Raw genomic sequence first — 20,235 nt, 5'->3', positions numbered from 1 at the left:
GGTATATGAAACATGCTAACTGTTATCATGCTAACGTTTGCACACATGCTAAATGTTAGCATTGTTATGTAAACATGCTACTGTTTTAGGCTAGCTCTGGGGCTCATTTTGTACAGTTACACCTAAATCTCACGGATTCAGACACTCGGCACCATCTTAAAAGTACGGCGGCTTCCGACGACCCCCGGCCAGAGGTCCAGGGCACAGGTAGCAGGCCCATCAAAATTTCCGCAGGAACTTTCTAGTTTATACTTACAACTAAACAAGAAATCTACATAAAAAGAGCGCCAATGCACATTAACGAGAAAAAGTATAAGTAAGTATACTTTGAATGTAATGTTATTATTTACCTGACAACATCAAATGAAGCACAAAATGAACACTGACTCATTATCGGTAGCAGCCTTAAGTTTGATGTCTTGAGAATATTGTGGTTTGATGTGTGACTGTCCATGGTTTGGTGGGGGCAACGGACTAACATCTAGTCTTGGATGAGAACAGCAGTGTTTACCATGCTATTGCCAAACACTCTGAATAGGTCATTGGAACTTTAATCCGATTAGAAGAAATGCAACAAGTGATTAGGCTCATTAGCATGGAAGCAACAAACCCGTATTTGAAGTAGCTGCTGTTATCATTTATTTTGCTTTCTTGTGCCCCAGCTATCCATAGTAGTCTGTCAGGTTTAGTCAGCGGCCCCAGTATGAAAGCGGGTTAACTTTGTTTTATTTACGCACTAAACTTTGACCCTAATGTGACATCAGAGTGAAATAAATGTCGTTGTACATTATTTTTCAAATTAAAATAATTACCTTTATTTCCATAAAGTATTTACAGTAAAAAAAAAAAAACAATTAACTTCAGTATATATATTTTTTCTTGTAATTGCCTGTAAAATAACTTAGACAAACTTTAATGTTCCACAAGGGAAATTGTTCCACACAGTAGCTCAGTTACAAAGGATGGAAAGGATAATGCACACAAGGTATAACGTAGACTAAAAATGTACCATAGTAGCAATATAAAATATAACATATATGTAATATTTACATATTATATATACAGTATATCATATATACTGATATATTATCATATAATATTTTTATTTGGTGGTTGTGGACCACTGACTTATAACACATTGCTGTGTAAACAGTTTTTCCTGGAATGCTTATTGACATGTTTTTTTTTTTTTAGCCTGTTTGAAAAATATTTTCAAAATCTTAAATATCGAAATTGCTCCACGTCCTTTCTAAAGTATTAGTGGCCACATGCGTGGACAGCACCTTTTAGCTCTTATTTCCAAAATGGTGTACACCAGTGGTCCCCAACCACCGCGGGGCGGCCCAGTACCGGTCCATGGACCGCACAAGAAATAATTGTTATTTATTTTTTTATTTTTTTTATATTTCTGGTTCTTACATTATATATCAATATAGATCAATACAGTCTGCAGGGATACAGTCCGTAAGCACACATGATTGTATTTTTTTATGACAAAAATAATAATAATAATAAAATACCCATGGGACAAATTTTCAAGCGTTGACCGGTCCGCAGTTACAAAAAGGTTGGGGACCACTGATGTCCACTACTGAATTGGGGTCTTATGGCCCTTATGTGGACACTTATACTGCCATCTGGTGGTGTCAGAAGAGTATAACATATAATGGAATTTGGAAAAAAAAGAATTAGCATGTCCCTAAACATGAAGTACACGTTTGTTACTTATGGACTAAGTACATCATATCAAAAGATGATTCTTAGTTTGTATTCTAATTAGGGTCCAATAAGCCCAAATAGCAAAGAGAAATAAAAAGAAGCATGTAAACAAACAGCTTGGGCCTTAAGAGGTTAATTTCTTCCGTATCCAGTCCTTGGTGGAAAACATTTGACACCCCTGTTTGAAAAACTGAGCTTAAGCTTGAGGAATTGTCATCTGCCAGGGTTTGAACGTGGAGACACTCCCATCTGACGTCCTTAGTGCCACAGAGCTCTACCACCCAGAGACGCCATCTAGCGTCCAGATCTACCAGGTACACTTCCCTGTCCAATCAGGAGCATTAGAGCAAATTGAAAGATGGATGAACTTTCCCCCTGCAGGAGGTCCCAAAAGGTCAGAGCCAAGATGACGTGCTGGGCCGTACCATGATGCACCTCTCTGCCTTGAAGCAGGCGACGGGCGAGGCGGTGTACTGTGACGACATGCCGCTGTTTGAGCAGGAGTTGTACCTGGCACTCGTCACCAGCAGCAAGGCACACGCTCGCATCCTGTAAGACTCGGCTCGCTCTCAAGCAATCTCTGATCTGCTCTCACAAATGTATTTGTGTCCCAGCTCCATTGACTCGTCAGCAGCTGAACAATCTCCTGGCTTTGTCTGCTGTCTCTTTGCTGGTGACATACCTGGCAGCAACACCTGTGGGACAATTGTGCACGATGAGACCGTCTTTGCTGACCGCCAGGTAGCTTTGCTCTTCCTCTGCCAAAGGTTCTTTTTAACAGCTCCGAGCGTATTTCAAGACCAAATAAAAGATACAAATATAAACGGCTCGGGGGTGCAAAGTTGATTTGTAACAAGATAGCCGGAAAATACTATTTGTTACATTTCACAGGTGTCAAACTCCAGGCCACGGCTGATCAATTTGTGAAAGCCTGGAAATAAATGTGTAAATAAAGTACCTTATCTTTTCTTAATCAATGTATTACATATATTTACACTTGAATCATCTCTAATAATAAAACAACATATTATATCATCACACATTTCCAAACAATGTTATTGTTGAAATAAAGATAAATACTTCAATATCTGCTTGACTTACGATTTCAAAGCAAGTAATCCAACAAACTGTTCATGTAAAACTTTTACAGTAAAATCCACTTTCAATAGAGAGAAATAATACACTATAAAACACAACAACCATAGATTTTACAGTATAAAAAACTAGCATTAATTTTTACATTAAAAAAAAACCAGTGGCATCGTTTTTTCTATTCCATTTAATTTAATTCCATGTATTTTTTTTATTTTATATGCTGTAAAAAATGTTTTTAAAAACCTGCAGATATTACAGTCAAATTGTGAAATTGAGCTGGCAGTTTTATACAGTACAATGTAAATAATTGCTTTTGTACAGTGTACGTAAAAAAACATGTTTTATATATGTACACATTTATATTCGTACTGTATATTATTCACTGTTAAAAGCGGCCCATAACTGCGATGTGGCGAGAGATAAAACAGCATGCAATTTATATTTTGATACAAAAGCAGTGAAGTTGTCATGTTGTGTAAATGGTAAATAAAAAGAGAATACAACAAATCCTTTTCAACTTATATTCAATTGAATAGACTGCAAAGACAAGATATTTCATGTTCACACTGAGAAACTTCTTTTTTATTTGCAAATAATCATCAACTTAGAATTTAATGGCAGCAACACATTGCAAAAAAGTTGGCACAGGGGCATTTTTACCAGTGTGTTGCATGGCATGGTTTCTGGGTGTTGTTGATAAATGGCTGTGGCTTTGCATAGTAGAGTTTTAACTTGCACTTACAGATGTAGCGACCAACTGTAGTTACTGACAGTGGTTTTCTGAAGTGTTCCTGAGCCCATGTGGTGATATCCTTTACACACCGATGTGGCTTTTTGGTGCAGTACCACCCGAGGGATCCAAGATTCAGAGCTTTCCTTTAAAGCCCGTATTGGCAAATTGTGTAAAATAATCAAGTTTAATCTCGCTAATTTTCATGAAATGAAATGTCAACTGAAGCTGCAATATTGTGTTTGCATTTGATGATTTTCCGCCACTTCAACTGTTGCCTTACCAGCTGGTCAGAGTTAGAAAATACCATTGGAAATGTTGTACAAACAAGCAATTAAAGTAATGGATAAACAACCTAGACACTATCACCACGGAGCCATTTGAAGAAAATACAGTATTTGAAAGTGGGACAGTCTTCACACATTTGCAGACTTCAAAGTGAGCTATAAAGTTCTGCATGAGTTGGCTCCAGATCCTCTGGCAGAGTTCATCAGCCAAAGAAAGACTGGAGGTGACTGTTATATTCCTCTGCACTTTCAGTAAGTGGGCCTGCTCAGTAAGGGTGTGGAAGTCAGTACCTGAGGAGGTTCAACTGCTCACAACTTACAAGGCCTTCACTAAAACATGTCAAATGTGTCTTATCAACGCCGACAGCTGCCAGCACTAAAACATGAGCCTGTTTTCATGCTAAGATAAATGTTATGTTTATTTTGTTTTATCATATTGTATATATACTGTGTGCTGTATTTATTTTTCTCTCTCTTTCTTTGATTTTTCTTTTTAAATTGTAATTTTACTGCTTTTTTGACATCCTGGCCAGGGGACTACAGATGACATCTAGCCTTCTGGCTAATTGTCATTTCAACCAGGTGTAGTTAAGTGTTTTTGTGAAATTGCATTGTCCCCTTTGAAATAAACTCATCTAATGTAATCTCATCTAACGTGACAACTTCACTGGTTTTGGGTTTTGTATAAAATTATCAATTGCATCTCTAAACTGTCATGTCTGTGATCATGTTTTCTTTAGTTATGTCCTGTTGGGTTTTTGTCACCATAGCAACCATTAGTTCCACCCGGTTCACATTTTCACTCACGCACCTGTTGTCAATCATGTCACTGTTATTTAAGCCTGTCTTTTTGTGTTGGTCGTGCTGGCGACATGAACTCTGTTACCTCTGCTACTTGTTGATGTCATAGTCCATGCCACACTAAGTGCTTTTGTTTCATGTCCATAGTTTTGCCTTTGTGCTAGTTTTTGTTTCTTAGCCAAGTTTGTTCTCCACCTTGTGCGCGCTTTTCGTTCGTACCTTTTTATAGTCATTATTAAAGCATGTATCTACCTTCAAGCCATGTCCGGTCCAGTTGTTTTGCATCTCGGGAAACTGCGCCATAGTCCATGTCGTGACATAAACTACATTGGATACATCTAATAAACAGGTAAAAAGTGAAGAATATGAAAGTGGTTCTGGCATTGTCCACTATAGGTTACATGTGTGGGTCACATCATCGGCGCTGTGGTGGCCGACACTCAGCTTCATGCCCAGCGAGCCGCCAAAGCCGTCAAGATCCACTACGAGGAGCTGCAGCCTATCGTCACCATACAGGTGAAAACAGCTGACTCAAACCACGTTTAAAAAGTGCATGGATTTCAGCTGTTGGTTTGTTCCAAAGGAAGCAATTGCTGCCCAATCCTTCTATCAGCAAAAGAGAACTATGCAGAAGGGAGACCTGGAGGCTGGCTTTAAACAGGCAGACCATGTTCTGGAAGGTATGAATGTATGCAGATGGGTAACACGCCTTTTTGGCTGAACTGACTGCTTGGTGACAGGTGAGATGCACATCGGTGGCCAAGAACATTTCTACCTGGAGACCCACGCCACAGTGGCTGTCCCACGGGGGGAAGATGATGAAATGGAGATCTTTGTCTCCACTCAGGCTCCCTCTCACACGCAGGTGAAGGAGAAGTTTCAATGTCGAAGTACAGAGCAGATTGTGAACATGACTCTGATTCTTATTATTTCAGTTCTCGGTGGCCGAAGCTTTGGGCATCCCTGCCAACAGGGTGGCAGTCCGTGTGAAAAGGATGGGTGGAGGCTTTGGGGGGAAAGAGAGTCGCTCCACCCTTCTTTCTACTGTGGTGGCTGTGGCAGCGCACAAGTATTGCCAGATCGACCTTTTCTTCTACACTTTCCTAGCAGCACGTTACATGTTTCTTCTACTTGGTGTGGCAGGCTGCAGCGGCCCGTCAGGTGCATGTTGGACAGAGATGAAGACATGCTGATCACTGGAGGAAGACATCCATTCTATGGAAAATACAAGGTAGGACACACAAAATGCTGACCTAGCTTGTATTCACTTGTTAACTATGCGAGGCTGCAAGTGGAGGGCCAGCGAGCGACTGTTGTCATAATGTTCTGGGCAGGATTTTGCCTTTCCTGAAGAGAAATGCCCGATGCTTGCCAACCATTAAAATCCTGAAAAAGATCAACGTGTCTTCAGAGTTCCTTGAGAGGTAAACAAGAAGAGTGAAGGTGCAAGATTTTAGGAAGGCAGAGTCCAAGAACGTATGATTTTGCACTGATCACTTCATTAAAGGTTTGTTTGATATACCCTATTTTTCAGACCATTATTATTATTATTATTAGCCTTTATTTAACCAGGTAAAATCCCATTGAGATCAAAGATCTCTTTTCCAAGGGAGACCTGGCCAAGAGGGCAGCAGCAAGGTTACATTAAAAACAGTAGACCATAGGGCGCACCAGATTATAAGGTGCATTAAAGGCCTACTGAAATGAATTGTTTGTATTTAAACGGGGATAGCAGATCCATTCTATGTGTCATACTTGATCATTTCGCGATATTGCCATATTTTTGCTGAAAGGATTTAGTAGAGAACAACGACGATAAAGTTCGCAACTTTTGCTCGCTGATAAAAAAGCCTTGCCTGTACAGGAAGTAGCGTGACGTCACAGGTTGAAAGGCTCCTCACATTTCCACATTGTTTACACCAGCAGCGAGAGAGATTTGGACCGAGAAAGCGATGATTACCCCATTAAATTGAGCCAGGATGAAAGATTTGTGGATGAGGAAAGTGAGAGTGAAGGACTAGAGTGCAGTGCAGGACGTATCTTTTTTCGCTCTGACCGTAACTTAGGTACAAGCTGCCTCATTGGATTCCACACGTTCTCCTTTTTCTATTGTGGATCACGGATTTGTATTTTAAACCACCTCAGATACTAAATCAATCAATCAATGTTTATTTATATAGCCCTATATCCTCTTGAAAATGAGAGTCGAGAACGCGAAATGGACATTCACAGTGACTTTTATCTCCACAACAATACATCGGTGAAGCACTTTAGCTACGGAGCTAACGTGATAGCATTAGGCTCAAATGCAGATAGAAACAAAAGAAATAAACCCCTGACTGGAAGGATAGACAGAAGATCAACAATACTATTGAACCATGGACATGTAACTACACGGTTAATAATTCTCAGCCTGGCAAAGCTTAACAATGCTGTTGCTAACGACGCCATTGAAGCTAACTTAGCAACGGGACCTCACAGAGCTATGATAAAAACATTAGCGCTCCACCTACACCAGCCAGCCCTCATCTGCTCATCAACACCCGTGCTCCCCTGCGTTCCAGCGATCGACGGAAGGACGAAGGACTTCACCCGATCATCCGTGCGGTCGGCGGCTAGCGTCGGCTAGCGCGTCTGCTATCCGAGTCAAAGTCCTCCTGGTTGTGTTGCTGCAGCCAGCCGCTAATACACCGATCCCACCTACAGCTTTCTTCTTTGCAGTCTCCATTGTTCATTAAACAAATTGCAAAAGATTCACCAACACAGATGTCCAGAATACTGTGGAATTTTGAGATAAAAACAGAGCTAATTTGTATTGGACACAATGTGTCCCAATACTTCAGTTTCAATGATTGACGTCACGCGCATACGTCATCATACATAGACCTTTTCAACCGGAAGTTTAGCGGGAAATTTAAAATTGCACAGCGTCTTCTCCCCGTTATCTTTGTTGTAGCGGTGTAGCGTGCAAGGACGGGAGTGGAAGAAGTGTCCAAAGATGGCGCTAACTGTTTTAATGACATTCACACTTTACTTCAATCAGTAACGGAGCAGCATCTCCTCATCCGTGGCTCACTAGTGCAACAACAACGCCCGAAATGTGTCCCGTGACCGGAACTCTCTAATAAGTAAAGTTCCTTGGGTGAATAATGTAAAGTCACTACACCGGTATGTTTTAGTGCTTTCATGGTGAGTTTACTGACAGATATAAGTAAGAACTTTACACTACTTGATATTAGAAATGGCAACATGAATGTCACATAACAAGAAGATAGAGAAAAAGAAGAAGCTTATCAACTATGGAGTCATCACGGACTACAATGGCGGACGCGTGCAAATTTTCAGGACTTATGCAGATTCCAAATACAGATCAGCAGGTACCAGAAGGTAAGAAAAGTTTGTTTTGCATATTATTGCAAAACAAAACACCAGATAATATGCCTACTAATAGGTGCCATTTTGCGGTCTTTATACACACACCATAGTAATACTGGTATGTTTAATGCGCCGACAATCCATCAAGTGGTGTGGCTTCATAGCTTACCAAAGTCCTACTAAAACATTTGACAGATTTTTGAGTGCCGCGTGTAATGTTCTATATTTTCAATGGAACATTTAAAGTTTTGGTGTTGTTTACTGGCGTCATATTGCAGTCTACACGTATCTCTTATGTGTGACTGCCATCTATTGATCATATTCATCATTACACCACCAAATAAAATAGCTGCGAGATTGGTAAGAAAAACAGAATTATTACTGGGTTATAACATGAAAAGCTTTTGAGTGCGCCTTATAGTCCGGAAAAATACGGTACTTTTAAAGTTGAGTATTTACCATTGAAGTATTATCTTGATATTATTTGTATTTCTTAAAACATATTTTTGCTACAAGCCAACTCAGCAAGTCTGAATTAAGGAGAGCAAATGTGAGCAAAAGCTGAAAGAGTTCATTATTAACAAAGGCAGCGATCATAAATGAAGCATTCAGCACATACACAATGTTCAATGGTAATGGTAAATGGTAAATGGGTTATACTTGTATAGCGCTTTTCTACCTTCAAGGTACTCAAAGCGCTTTGACACTATTTCCACATTCACACACACTGATGGCCATGCAAGGCCCTAACCGCCGCCCATCAGGAGCAAGGGTGACGTGTCTTGCTCAAGGACACAACGGACGTGACGAGGTTGGTAGAAAGTGGGGATCGAACCAGGAACCCTCAGGTTGCTGGCACGGCCACTCTCCCAACCGCGCCACGCCGATGTTGACATCTGTAGTTATATTTTGATAAAAACGGGGAATAACCACGTGTACTCGCACAACAAAAATAAATAATAAGTAGAATAACTTACGATATTTGATGTCTTTGCTTTAGGTGGGTTTCCTCAAAAGCGGTAAGATCGTAGCTCTGGATGTGTCCTACTACAGTAACGCTGGAAACTCCCTTGACCTCTCTCTCGCAGTGAGTAGTCCTTCATGCACTCTGATGAAGACATCCTTTTCTGGTTGTGGTCTAGATAGAGACTTAGACTTAGGCAAACTTTAATGATCCACAAGGGAAATTGTTCAACAGATCATGGAGCGCGCTCTGTTCCACATGGAGAACGCCTACAGGATTCCAAACGTCCGTGGTCGTGGCTTCTTGTGCCGCACCAACTTACCGTCTAATACTGCCTTCAGAGGATTTGGAGGTCCCCAAGGCATGCTGGTCGCTGAGAGCTGGATAACAGATGTGGCTCAGAGCCTTGGCGTGCCGACGGACAAGGTCTGGGAAGTGGGACTCACAGTACCAAATCAGTGTGGTAAGTTATTTATTCCTTTGCAGGTTCGCAGATTGAACCTGTACAAAGAAGGCGACTCGACCCCTTACAACCAGGTCCTGGAACAGATCACATTGGACCGCTGCTGGGACGAGTGCCTTTCCCGTTCAGGATATCGGGAGCGGCGAGCTGCTGTTGAGCTCTACAACAAGTGGGTTCATGTTTTGCTGGCGTGATTACATGTTGAAATGTTGAAACTGGTATGCTTCCACAGACAGAATCGATGGACAAAACGAGGCCTTGCCGTCATACCAACCAAGTTTGGCATCAGCTATACCGCTTTATTCCTTAACCAGGTATGACCCGCCGGCAATAGAACTTCAGTCTTGTTACTATTTTACAAAAGCTGGTGGTTTTGGCACCAAATGTATCAAATGGTGAATCTTCACAACCCAATTAAGCCTTAATGGAGTTTGTTCTATAGGCCGGAGCACTGGTCCACATTTACACAGATGGCTCGGTGCTGCTGACCCATGGTGGGACAGAAATGGGACAAGGACTCCACACAAAAATGGTCCAGGTATTTGGCGGAAGAGGAAGTAGAGTTGTTGGACATCTTTAAGGCTAGATTTAGAAGAAACTCTACTGTTACAGGTTGCCAGCCGGGTTCTCGGCGTGCCCCACTCAAAGATCCACATATCAGAGACCAGCACTAGTACTGTCCCTAACACAAGTCCCACTGCTGCCTCAGTGTCCTCGGACCTCAATGGAGCTGCTGTGAAAAATGCCTGCCAGAAACTTCAAGAGCGTCTAGACCCCTACAAAAGCAAAAATCCTCAAGGATCATGGGAAGACTGGGTGAGTCTCATTGTGAACTTAACCAAGTAGTTTGAACCACACTGACTTGGTGCTTCCATGTTGCAGGTCAAAGCAGCGTATTTTGACCGAATTAGCCTGAGTGCCAACGGCTTTTACAAGTGGGTCAGCTGTCAGTAAACTTATCCAAAAGTCCATTTTTACTCAAGGCTGTTTCCTGTCAGGACTCCAGATCTAGGATATGACTTTGAAACCAATTCTGGCCGAGCGTTCAACTACTTCAGCTACGGTGTGGCCTGTTCTGAAGTGGAGGTTGATTGTTTGACTGGAGCTCACAAGGTTTGCAAACCTAACTGCAGATCACTTTTATTTACCCTATCATACATCAAGTTGTCTTTGTCCCTTTTCAACTCTGCATTTTGTCCCTTTCAAAAAAATGTTTTTCCCTCCAGCTAAAGTCTGTCTTCCCTTTAGACCAGAGATGAGCAATCTGAGTGCCTCCAAGGGCCAAAGGGAGAACTTGTCAATGAGCCGCGGGACAAACAGACATTTTAAGCCTGAACCACACTTAGCCTGATAATCTTCCTATTATTACAGCCAATAACAATAATAGATGACAACGAGATCAATCATTGTGTGAGCTCTAGGGGTGCCCTGAACCTGCTACGATATTGATCTTGGAACCTTGAGTCATGGCCGATACTGATATTGATCTAAGGAATCATACATACTTGTATTATTTTGTAGTGTGGAATGTTGGAAAATGTTTGCTCAAGTGTAATGAGTCAAACAGAACAATGGTTCTGTAGGTATAAAAAAACACTTACCTATTCATTATTAACCATTTGGAATGGACTCATGCTGTCTTTAAGTTGAAGTGGAGTGGTAATTGTTTTTTTTGGCGACACTTAGTGGCCACATTTCTTCATTAAGCTCATGAAGCAGTAAGTTGAAGGAAGTGGACATGTTTCTTACTGGATACTTCTGAAAGTAACATAAATATAAAGATGCTTTATTTATACACAGTCCAGTCCTTTTATGTCTTCTTTAGGGTTTATTACTCATTTTATTACTCAGCTTTGTTGAAACATGTTGCAGGCATCAAAGTCCAAACCAGCTAATATTTGCCAAAAATAACAACGTTGAAATATCTTTTCTTTGCAGTCTATTCAATTGAATATAAGTTGAAAAGGATTTGTTGTATTCTCTTTTTATTTACCATTTACACAAGGTGACAACTTCACTGGTGTGTACATGTGTGTTGTTATTTAGCATTTACACAACCTGACAACTTCACTGGTGTGTACATGTGTGTTGTTATTTAGCATTTACACAACCTGACAACTTCACTGGTGTGTACATGTGTGTTGTTATTTAGCATTTACACAACCTGACAACTTCACTGGTGTGTACATGTGTGTTGTTATTTAGCATTTACACAACCTGACAACTTCACTGGTGTGTACATGTGTGTTCTTATTTAGCATTTACACAACCTGACAACTTCACTGGTGTGTACATGTGTGTTGTTATTTACCATTTACACAAGGTGACAACTTCACTGGTGTGTACATGTGTGTTGTTATTTAGCATTTACACAAGGTGACAACTTCACTGGTGTGTACATGTGTGTTGTTATTTAGCATTTACACAACCTGACAACTTCACTGGTGTGTACATGTGTGTTGTTATTTACCATTTACACAAGGTGACAACTTCACTGGTGTGTACATGTGTGTTGTTATTTAGCATTTACACAACCTGACAACTTCACTGGTGTGTACATGTGTGTTGTTATTTAGCATTTACACAACCTGACAACTTCACTGGTGTGTACATGTGTGTTGTTATTTAGCATTTACACAAGGTGACAACTTCACTGGTGTGTACATGTGTGTTGTTATTTAGCATTTACACAAGGTGACAACTTCACTGGTGTGTACATGTGTGTTGTTATTTAGCATTTACACAAGGTGACAACTTCACTGGTGTGTACATGTGTGTTGTTATTTAGCATTTACACAACCTGACAACTTCACTGGTGTGTACATGTGTGTTGTTATTTACCATTTACACAAGGTGACAACTTCACTGGTGTGTACATGTGTGTTGTTATTTAGCATTTACACAACCTGACAACTTCACTGGTGTGTACATGTGTGTTGTTATTTAGCATTTACACAACCTGACAACTTCACTGGTGTGTACATGTGTGTTGTTATTTAGCATTTACACAACCTGACAACTTCACTGGTGTGTACATGTGTGTTGTTATTTAGCATTTACACAACCTGACAACTTCACTGGTGTGTACATGTGTGTTGTTATTTAGCATTTACACAAGGTGACAACTTCACTGGTGTGTACATGTGTGTTGTTATTTAGCATTTACACAACCTGACAACTTCACTGGTGTGTACATGTGTGTTGTTATTTAGCATTTACACAAGGTGACAACTTCACTGGTGTGTACATGTGTGTTGTTATTTAGCATTTACACAAGGTGACAACTTCACTGGTGTGTACATGTGTGTTGTTATTTAGCATTTACACAACCTGACAACTTCACTGGTGTGTACATGTGTGTTGTTATTTAGCATTTACACAAGGTGACAACTTCACTGGTGTGTACATGTGTGTTGTTATTTAGCATTTACACAAGGTGACAACTTCACTGCTTTTGGCTTTTGTAGTACTTTTTGCAGCCATTGGCTCCCGAAACAAAAACGAAAGGTAGCAAATAGCCAAGATGCTCGTAGGAAATGCATTTGAGTAAAAGTATGCATTTAATTTAGAAAATATCGTAAAATAATAGTACTAGTCAGAACTAGCAAAAACATTAAAAAAAGTCTAAGTCTTTGTGTAACTTGTTGTGCTTGATTTAGAACGTGAGCTCGACCATTGTGATGGACGTTGGCATCAGCCTCAACCCAGCCATCGACATCGGTCAGGTGAGTTCAAATAAGATGTTGTTTTTTTCCAGAAACATGACATTTTCTACTTGTGTGTTGAGGTTGAGGGGGCTTTCATGCAGGGTGTGGGATTGTTCACCCTGGAGGAGCTCCACTATTCTCCGGACGGTGTCCTCCTCACTCGGGGTCCAGGTTCTTACAAGATCCCGGCCTTTGGTGACATTCCAACCCATCTGACTGTGTCGCTGCTTCGTGACGCGCCCAACGACAAGGCCATCTTTGCCTCCAAGGTCATCACACTATCAACATACAATGACAAGTATTGATTATTGATTGATTGATGTGAAAGCCTGAGATGATTTGTCCCTTTTTCAGGCTGTGGGCGAACCTCCTTTGTTCCTTGCGGCATCCGTTTTCTTCGCCATCAAAGACGCCATAAAGGCAGCACGGGCTGACTCGGGCCTCGCTGGCCCCTTCAGGCTGGACAGCCCCGCCTCTGCAGAGCGGATTAGAAATGCCTGCAGCGACCGCTTCACCAAACTGGTAAGGAAGAGAATATGTTCTCTCCTTTGTTGTGGGAGTTAGCAACAGCAGATGTTTGTGTGTCAGAATCCTTCAGCAAAGCCTGGAACCTTCCGCCCTTGGTCTGTCCAAGTCTAGTTTTGGCCTCCAAAACCAGAAGCACACATCACCAGATGGACACACACTTCAAGAACAAAACAAGTTTGTCGACACAAGACTATTGTCAAATGTTCACTGAGTCCATAAAGAAGTTATTTTGAAAGTAGAACTGATCCAGGCTACACTGCAAAAAGTGAAATCCAAGCAAGATGAAATATCTCAAATACGGCTGATATTTACTTCTTTTATGTCTGATAAGATCATTCTTCCCACTAAGCAGATTTGATGTTGGAGTGTTTTACTTGTTTGAAGTGTTTTGCTCCTAAATGATCTCAGTAAGATATTACAGTGTTACCATTTAGTGGTCAATTGTACGGAATATGTACTTCACTGTGCAACCTACTAATAAAAGTCTCAATCAATCAATCAATCAAAGCTTGTTGCTGAGATGTGATGAGCTATGTTGAGTAAAACATGTTTGAAACTAGAATATCAACTGTTGTGTCATCAACACTCACAAGTAGAAAACTACTTTTTGAAAGTACCGTCGTTTTCGGAGTATAAGTCGCTCCAGAGTATAAGTCACACCGGCCAGAAATGCATAATAAAGAAGGAAAAAACATATATAAGTTGCACAGGGGCCGTACTTATCAAGCTTCTTAGAATTACTCCTAAGAAGTCTGCTAAGAGTTGACTTAAGAGTAAATAAATTCTTGGCTGAAAGCTGCACTTAAAAGTTAGTTATCAAGCGTCTTACTCACACTTTCAGCGAAGTGTAGGACTGAATCTTAAGTGTCACACTCAGAGCTGAATTACGACATTACTATGTGCCGTAAACGCAATTTTAGGTGACGTCATTTCTGTGTCCATAGAAATGACCAATCACGGAAGGGAATCCGTTGTCTAAGAATAAAGAAATATCTTGGAAATATTGAAGTGGACAATGGGAGTGTATATTTTGACAATAAACTACAAAATAATACAAAACAAACAAACAATATTGGCAATGAATCAAAAATAAATGTTTCCTTTTTGTTGCACCTTTCCTGCTTCTTGCTCCCAGACCGTAACAAAGAGGCAGGGGAGACACTTCTCCAGGATGTATGCTCGGGGCAACACCCTTCACTTTACCCGGCAGTGGCTCTCCACAGCGGACGACTTTAGAGTGAATGATGAGTCCGGCGATTAGTTGCAAATCTTGAGTCCCGGCTCGCACTCACAATACCGCTCCCTCTCTTCTCTCGCCCACACACTCACTGACGTCACTCACCTCACGGCCACACACATACGCTACTGTCATAACATTTTCTTTCCAATTCATTAATTAGGCAACTCATTTGAAAGTGGTGTGGGTGGCTCTATATATACTAGCCCACTGCAGACACATGCAGAAATCAACAAGGAATCGAAAAGTATTAAATCTGTGACAAAAATAATACCCGCTCTGTCTAAACGATACCGTTTGATCAGCTGCTCGTCATCAAAAAAAAAAAAAACATTGTTCCGTTCCCTGAACGTTGGCGCACGTCTCTCTCGCCTCAGTGCCATCCCCTGCTGGCAACTCCTAACCACTTAAGACACCTCTGAAGGTCTCTTAAATATCGTGGAGAGTAGGAGTGATTCTTAGACTTAAGAACGTTGATAAAAAGCTTTTATTCTTAAGTTTGAGAGTAGGACTAAATTTCACAAATTCTCAGGACTTAAGTGTAAAATGGCCCTCTAAGAAGCTTGATAAGTACGGCCCCTGGAGTATAAGTCGCATTTTTTGGGGAAATATATCTGATAAAAGCCAACAGCAAGAATAGACATTTGAAAGGCAATTTAAAATGTGTAAAGAATAGTGAACAACAGGCTGAATAAGTGTACGTTATATGAGGCATAAATAACCAACTGCTATGTTAACGTAACATATTGATTGAGACTTTTATTAGTAGGTTGCACAGTACAGTACATATTCCGTACAATTGACCACTAAATGGTAACACCCCAATAAGTTTTTCAACTTGTTTAAGTCCACTTAAATTGATTCATGATACAGATATATACTATCATATATACTATCATCATAATACAGTCATCACACAAGATAATCATCAGAGTATATACATTGAATTATTTACATTATTTACAATCCGGGGTGGGGGGTAAGTTTGGTTGGTATCAACAATCAGCATCAACAATTGCATCATCAGAGCAATGGACATTGAAACGGTGTCGGACTGACTTGGTAGGATATGTACAGCAAGTAGAGAACATAGAGAGACATCAGAAAGTATAAGAAAAAGTGTAAGAAAACGTGTCTACATTTGATTGTTTACAATCCAAAGAAGTATTATGTGGAAGGGAGGGTGTTAGTTTAGGGTTGTAGCTGCCTGGAGGTGTTGTTTTAGTGCGCTTTTGAAGGAGGATAGAGATGCCCTTTCTTTTATACCTGTTGGGAGCGCATTCCACATTGATGTGGCATAGAAAGAGAATGAGTTAAGACCTTTGTTAGTTGGGAATCTGGCTTTAACGTGGTTAGTGGAGCTCCCCCTGGTGTTGTGGTTATGGCGGTCATTTACGTTAAGGAAGTAGTTTATGGTAAGAGTCATTCAAATAACTATAACATATAGAACATGCTATACGTTTACCAAATAATCTGTCACTCCTAATCGCTAAATCCCATGAAATCTTCCTCTGGTATGCACGTTTCCTTTCTTTCTGCTGCTCGATTGCTGTCTCTGCTGCATATTTCACTACGTCCAGCTTGTAATCTGCACTATAGGACTTCCTTTTCGCTGCCATTTTAGTCCACTTTTTATAAGTTACCGCCAATGTTGATGTGATCCATTTTAATTAGGGATGTCCGATAATGGCTTTTTGCCGATATCCGATATTCCGATATTGTCCAACTCTTTAATTACCGATACCGATATCAACCGATATATGCAGTCGTGGAATTAACACATTATTATGCCTAATTTGGACAACCAGGTATGGTGAAGATAAGGTCCTTTTTAAAAAAATTAGTAAAATAAGATAAATAAATTAAAAACATTTTCTTGAATAAAAAAGAAAGTACAACAATATAAAATCAGTTACATAGAAACTAGTAATGAATGAAAATTAGTCAAATGAAGTGTTAAAGGTTAGTACTATTAGTGGAGCAGCAGCACGCACAATCATGTGTGCTTACGGACTGTATCCCTTGCAGACTGTATTGATATATATTGATATATAATGTAGGAAGCAGAATATTAATAACAACCATTTTGTGTGAATGAGTGTAAATGGGGGAGGGAGGTTTTTTGGGTTGGTGCACTAATTGTAAGTGTATCTTGTGTTTTTTATGTTGATTTAATTAAAAAAAAAAAAAAAAAAAAAAAACGATACCGTTAATAAAAAAACAGATACCGATAATTTCCGATATTACATTTTAACGCATATATCGGCCGATATTATCGGACATCTCTAATTTTAATAGCTACGGCAATAGCATATAGCAGTTAGCATCCCATGACCCACAATGCACTTCTGCCACGACCCGCCCCCGCCGAATTCTTATTGGTTGACGTGTGAGTGACGATGGCTGCCATTTGCTTCGTCTCTTGTGCGAATGAGCTAAATAATATCATTTGATATTTGACGCTAATGTGTTCATCATTTCACACATAAGTCGCTCCTGAGTAGAAGTCGCACCCCCGGCCAAACTGTGACAAAAAAGTGCCACTTATAATCCGAAAAATGCGGTAATCATTTCTTACTTCAAGCGTGAAAAAAATAAATAAATCATGATGCCGAGCGCATATCATTATGTGAAGATGACGGCACTAGCATTTACTTCCGCCATCCTAGTGACTGCCGTTGTGTCCTTGGGCAAGACACGTCACCCACACTGCTTTAAATGGAACTTAGATATTGGCTTTCACTATGTAAAGTGCTTTGAGTCACTAGAGAAAAAGCGCTATACAAATATAATTCACTTCACTTCATTTAAGAACATTTTTCAACATATTGAGCAAAATGTCTCTTTTTTTTCTAGCAAGAAAAGTGCACTTGTTATTAGTGAGAATTTACTTATTTGAAGGTATTTTTGGGGTTATTGAGGTTAGCTAATTTGACTTGTTTTGGAAAGTCTTGACCAGCCAAATGTTGTTGTTGTGTTGGCAGATCATTTAGCTTAGTTCAAATAAAATACCCCTCATTTTTGTATTTTGTTTTCTTGTTTTTGAACACTGACTTTTTGCAGTGTAATTAGCTCATGTTTCTGGCACAATGTGTGATTGATCTGTTGAAAAGCTCTACGGAGATGACGATTTCATTTACCAGCAGTAACTGGTGTACCGACCATGGCATTACTGTCCTCCAACTCCCCTGACCTCAACCCCATAGAGAGTGTGTGGGGTATTGTGAAGAAGAAGCTGAAAGACACCAGAGCCAATAATGCAAATGAGCTAAAAGCCGCTATTGAAGCCTCCATAACACCTCAGCAGTGCCACAGGCTGATTGCCTCCATGCCATCCATAACACCTCAGCAGTGCCACAGGCTGATTGCCTCCATGCCATCCATAACACCTCAGCAATGCCACAGGCTGATTGGCTCCATGCCATCCATAACACCTCAGCAGTGCCACAGGCTGATTGGCTCCATGCCATCCATAAGACCTCAGCAGTGCCACAGGCTGATTGCCTCCATGCCACGCCGCATTGGTGCAGTCATCCGTGCAAAAGGATTCCCGACCAAGTACTGAGTGCATTCATTCACATTTTCAAGTGTTTGATTTTGTTTTGCTCTTACCGTATTTCCTTGAATTGCCGCCGGGTATATAGTATGCGCATGCCGCGATTTACCGCAGGGTCAAACTCGTTTTGCAAAATAATTAGCGCATGCCTAGAATTACCGCTGGGTAAGTCACGTACCTACTATATTTTTAGCATTACCTGGCAGTTCGCGGTACTGCAAGTGTTCCTTCAGCGTATTGTTTGCACTGGTATACAGTACAAAACGAGTGACACGTCACGAGTGACACGTCACGAGTTTAGGGGGCAACGACTAAGACTTTTAGTGACATATTTCATAAAGGCTGTGACATATTGTTATTGTGTGTAAACTGGCATTTATACACCGGCACATTAGCGCAGACAACATGCTACCAAAACCAATCGCATGTAAACTTATCTTTAGAAATGCTAATGTGTGCACGCTACTTACAAAACAATCAAATTGTTTTAATGTTGGTGACATAGTTGAACATAAATATAAGCATAGATGTACATACCATATGTCCCGAGTCCTGTGTGCAACATCCAGCGTAATATATCACAATTAATTGTAGCGCTGTGTTATAACGCAGCCACTTGGGAGCCATTCAACAATTACGTATGCAAAGGGGGGTGGGGGTGGGGGTCAAAATCTTGGGGGGGAAATGCGCACAATTAAGTACCATCATTTGTATAGTCAATTTTGCGTACGGGGGTTGGGGTCAAAATCCTGGAGAAGAATGCGTACGTAATTGTTGAATGAGCCCTTGTAAAAATAAAGAGTGTCACGTTATAATTGCCTTTTCAGACCCAAACAAAAAGAACTCCCCGGATGATTCATTGTGCTTTAAATTTTATTGCGGCTTTAAGCGATGTCATGATGGTATCCTTACATCGCACTCACATTTATAAGCGCATGCCTACATTTACCGCATGCCTTTGGTAAGCGCCGGAGTGAGAAGAGGTTTTAAATTAATTACCGCCGGTGCGCTAATTCAAGGAAATACGGTATAAATCTTTATTTTTTTACTTGGTCTGAGGAAATATTCACATTTTTTGAGATGGGATTTTTGAGTTTTCTTAAGCTGTATGCCATAATCAGCAATATTACAATAATAAAATGCTTGCAATATTTCAGTTGATGTGTAATGAATCCAGAATGTATGACATTTTCATGTTTTTAAATTGCATTACTGAAAATAAAGGACTTGATCACAATATTCTAATTTTCTGAGACAGTCCTGTATATACACATTCACATACTGTACATACACACACACACTTTTATATATATATATATATATATATATATATATATATATATATATATATATATATATATATATATATATATATATATATATATATATATATATATATATATATATATATATATATATATATGTGTGTATATATATGTATATATATATATATATATATATATATATATATATATGTATATATATATATATATATATATATATGTATATATATATATGTATATATATATATATGTATATATATATATATATATGTATATATATATATATATATGTATATATATATATATATATGTATATATATATATATATATGTATATATATATATATATGTATATATATATATATATATGTATATATATATATATATATATGTATATATATATATATATATATATATATTATATATATATGTATGTATGTATATATATGTATGTATATATATATATATATATATACATATATATATATATG

The 20,235-nt window shown here is 39.6% G+C and overlaps 1 protein-coding gene across 2 annotated transcripts in view; it reads left to right on the top strand.

Moving 5' to 3' along the window:
* xdh (xanthine dehydrogenase) overlaps window positions 1–18,247 on the top strand; it is a 73,378-nt gene extending 55,131 nt beyond the window's left edge. The window contains exons 16-35 of one of the 2 annotated variants that reach the window (XM_062041597.1): window positions 1,944–2,033; window positions 2,101–2,270; window positions 2,334–2,460; window positions 5,029–5,148; window positions 5,216–5,312; window positions 5,373–5,497; window positions 5,568–5,701; window positions 5,776–5,863; window positions 9,008–9,094; window positions 9,206–9,397; window positions 9,458–9,603; window positions 9,667–9,748; window positions 9,877–9,972; window positions 10,047–10,250; window positions 10,317–10,369; window positions 10,433–10,547; window positions 13,094–13,159; window positions 13,222–13,410; window positions 13,496–13,663; window positions 13,730–18,247. In XM_062041597.1, coding sequence (XP_061897581.1) covers window positions 1,944–2,033; window positions 2,101–2,270; window positions 2,334–2,460; window positions 5,029–5,148; window positions 5,216–5,312; window positions 5,373–5,497; window positions 5,568–5,701; window positions 5,776–5,863; window positions 9,008–9,094; window positions 9,206–9,397; window positions 9,458–9,603; window positions 9,667–9,748; window positions 9,877–9,972; window positions 10,047–10,250; window positions 10,317–10,369; window positions 10,433–10,547; window positions 13,094–13,159; window positions 13,222–13,410; window positions 13,496–13,663; window positions 13,730–13,780 — 2,400 coding nt within the window. In that variant the 3' untranslated portion in view covers window positions 13,781–18,247. Of the gene's footprint in view, window positions 1–1,943; window positions 2,034–2,100; window positions 2,271–2,333; window positions 2,461–5,028; window positions 5,149–5,215; window positions 5,313–5,372; window positions 5,498–5,567; window positions 5,702–5,775; window positions 5,864–9,007; window positions 9,095–9,205; window positions 9,604–9,666; window positions 9,749–9,876; window positions 9,973–10,046; window positions 10,251–10,316; window positions 10,370–10,432; window positions 10,548–13,093; window positions 13,160–13,221; window positions 13,411–13,495; window positions 13,664–13,729 lie in introns of both variants that reach the window. The other variant, XM_062041588.1, reaches the window with a different exon arrangement.
* The last annotated feature ends 1,988 nt before the right edge of the window (window positions 18,248–20,235 follow it).

This window comes from Entelurus aequoreus, linkage group LG01, assembly GCF_033978785.1.
Source record: "Entelurus aequoreus isolate RoL-2023_Sb linkage group LG01, RoL_Eaeq_v1.1, whole genome shotgun sequence".
Lineage (NCBI taxonomy): Eukaryota > Metazoa > Chordata > Actinopteri > Syngnathiformes > Syngnathidae > Entelurus > Entelurus aequoreus.
The sequence above is the reverse complement of the archived record's forward strand: the minus strand, read 5'-3'. Positions and strand labels throughout refer to the sequence as shown.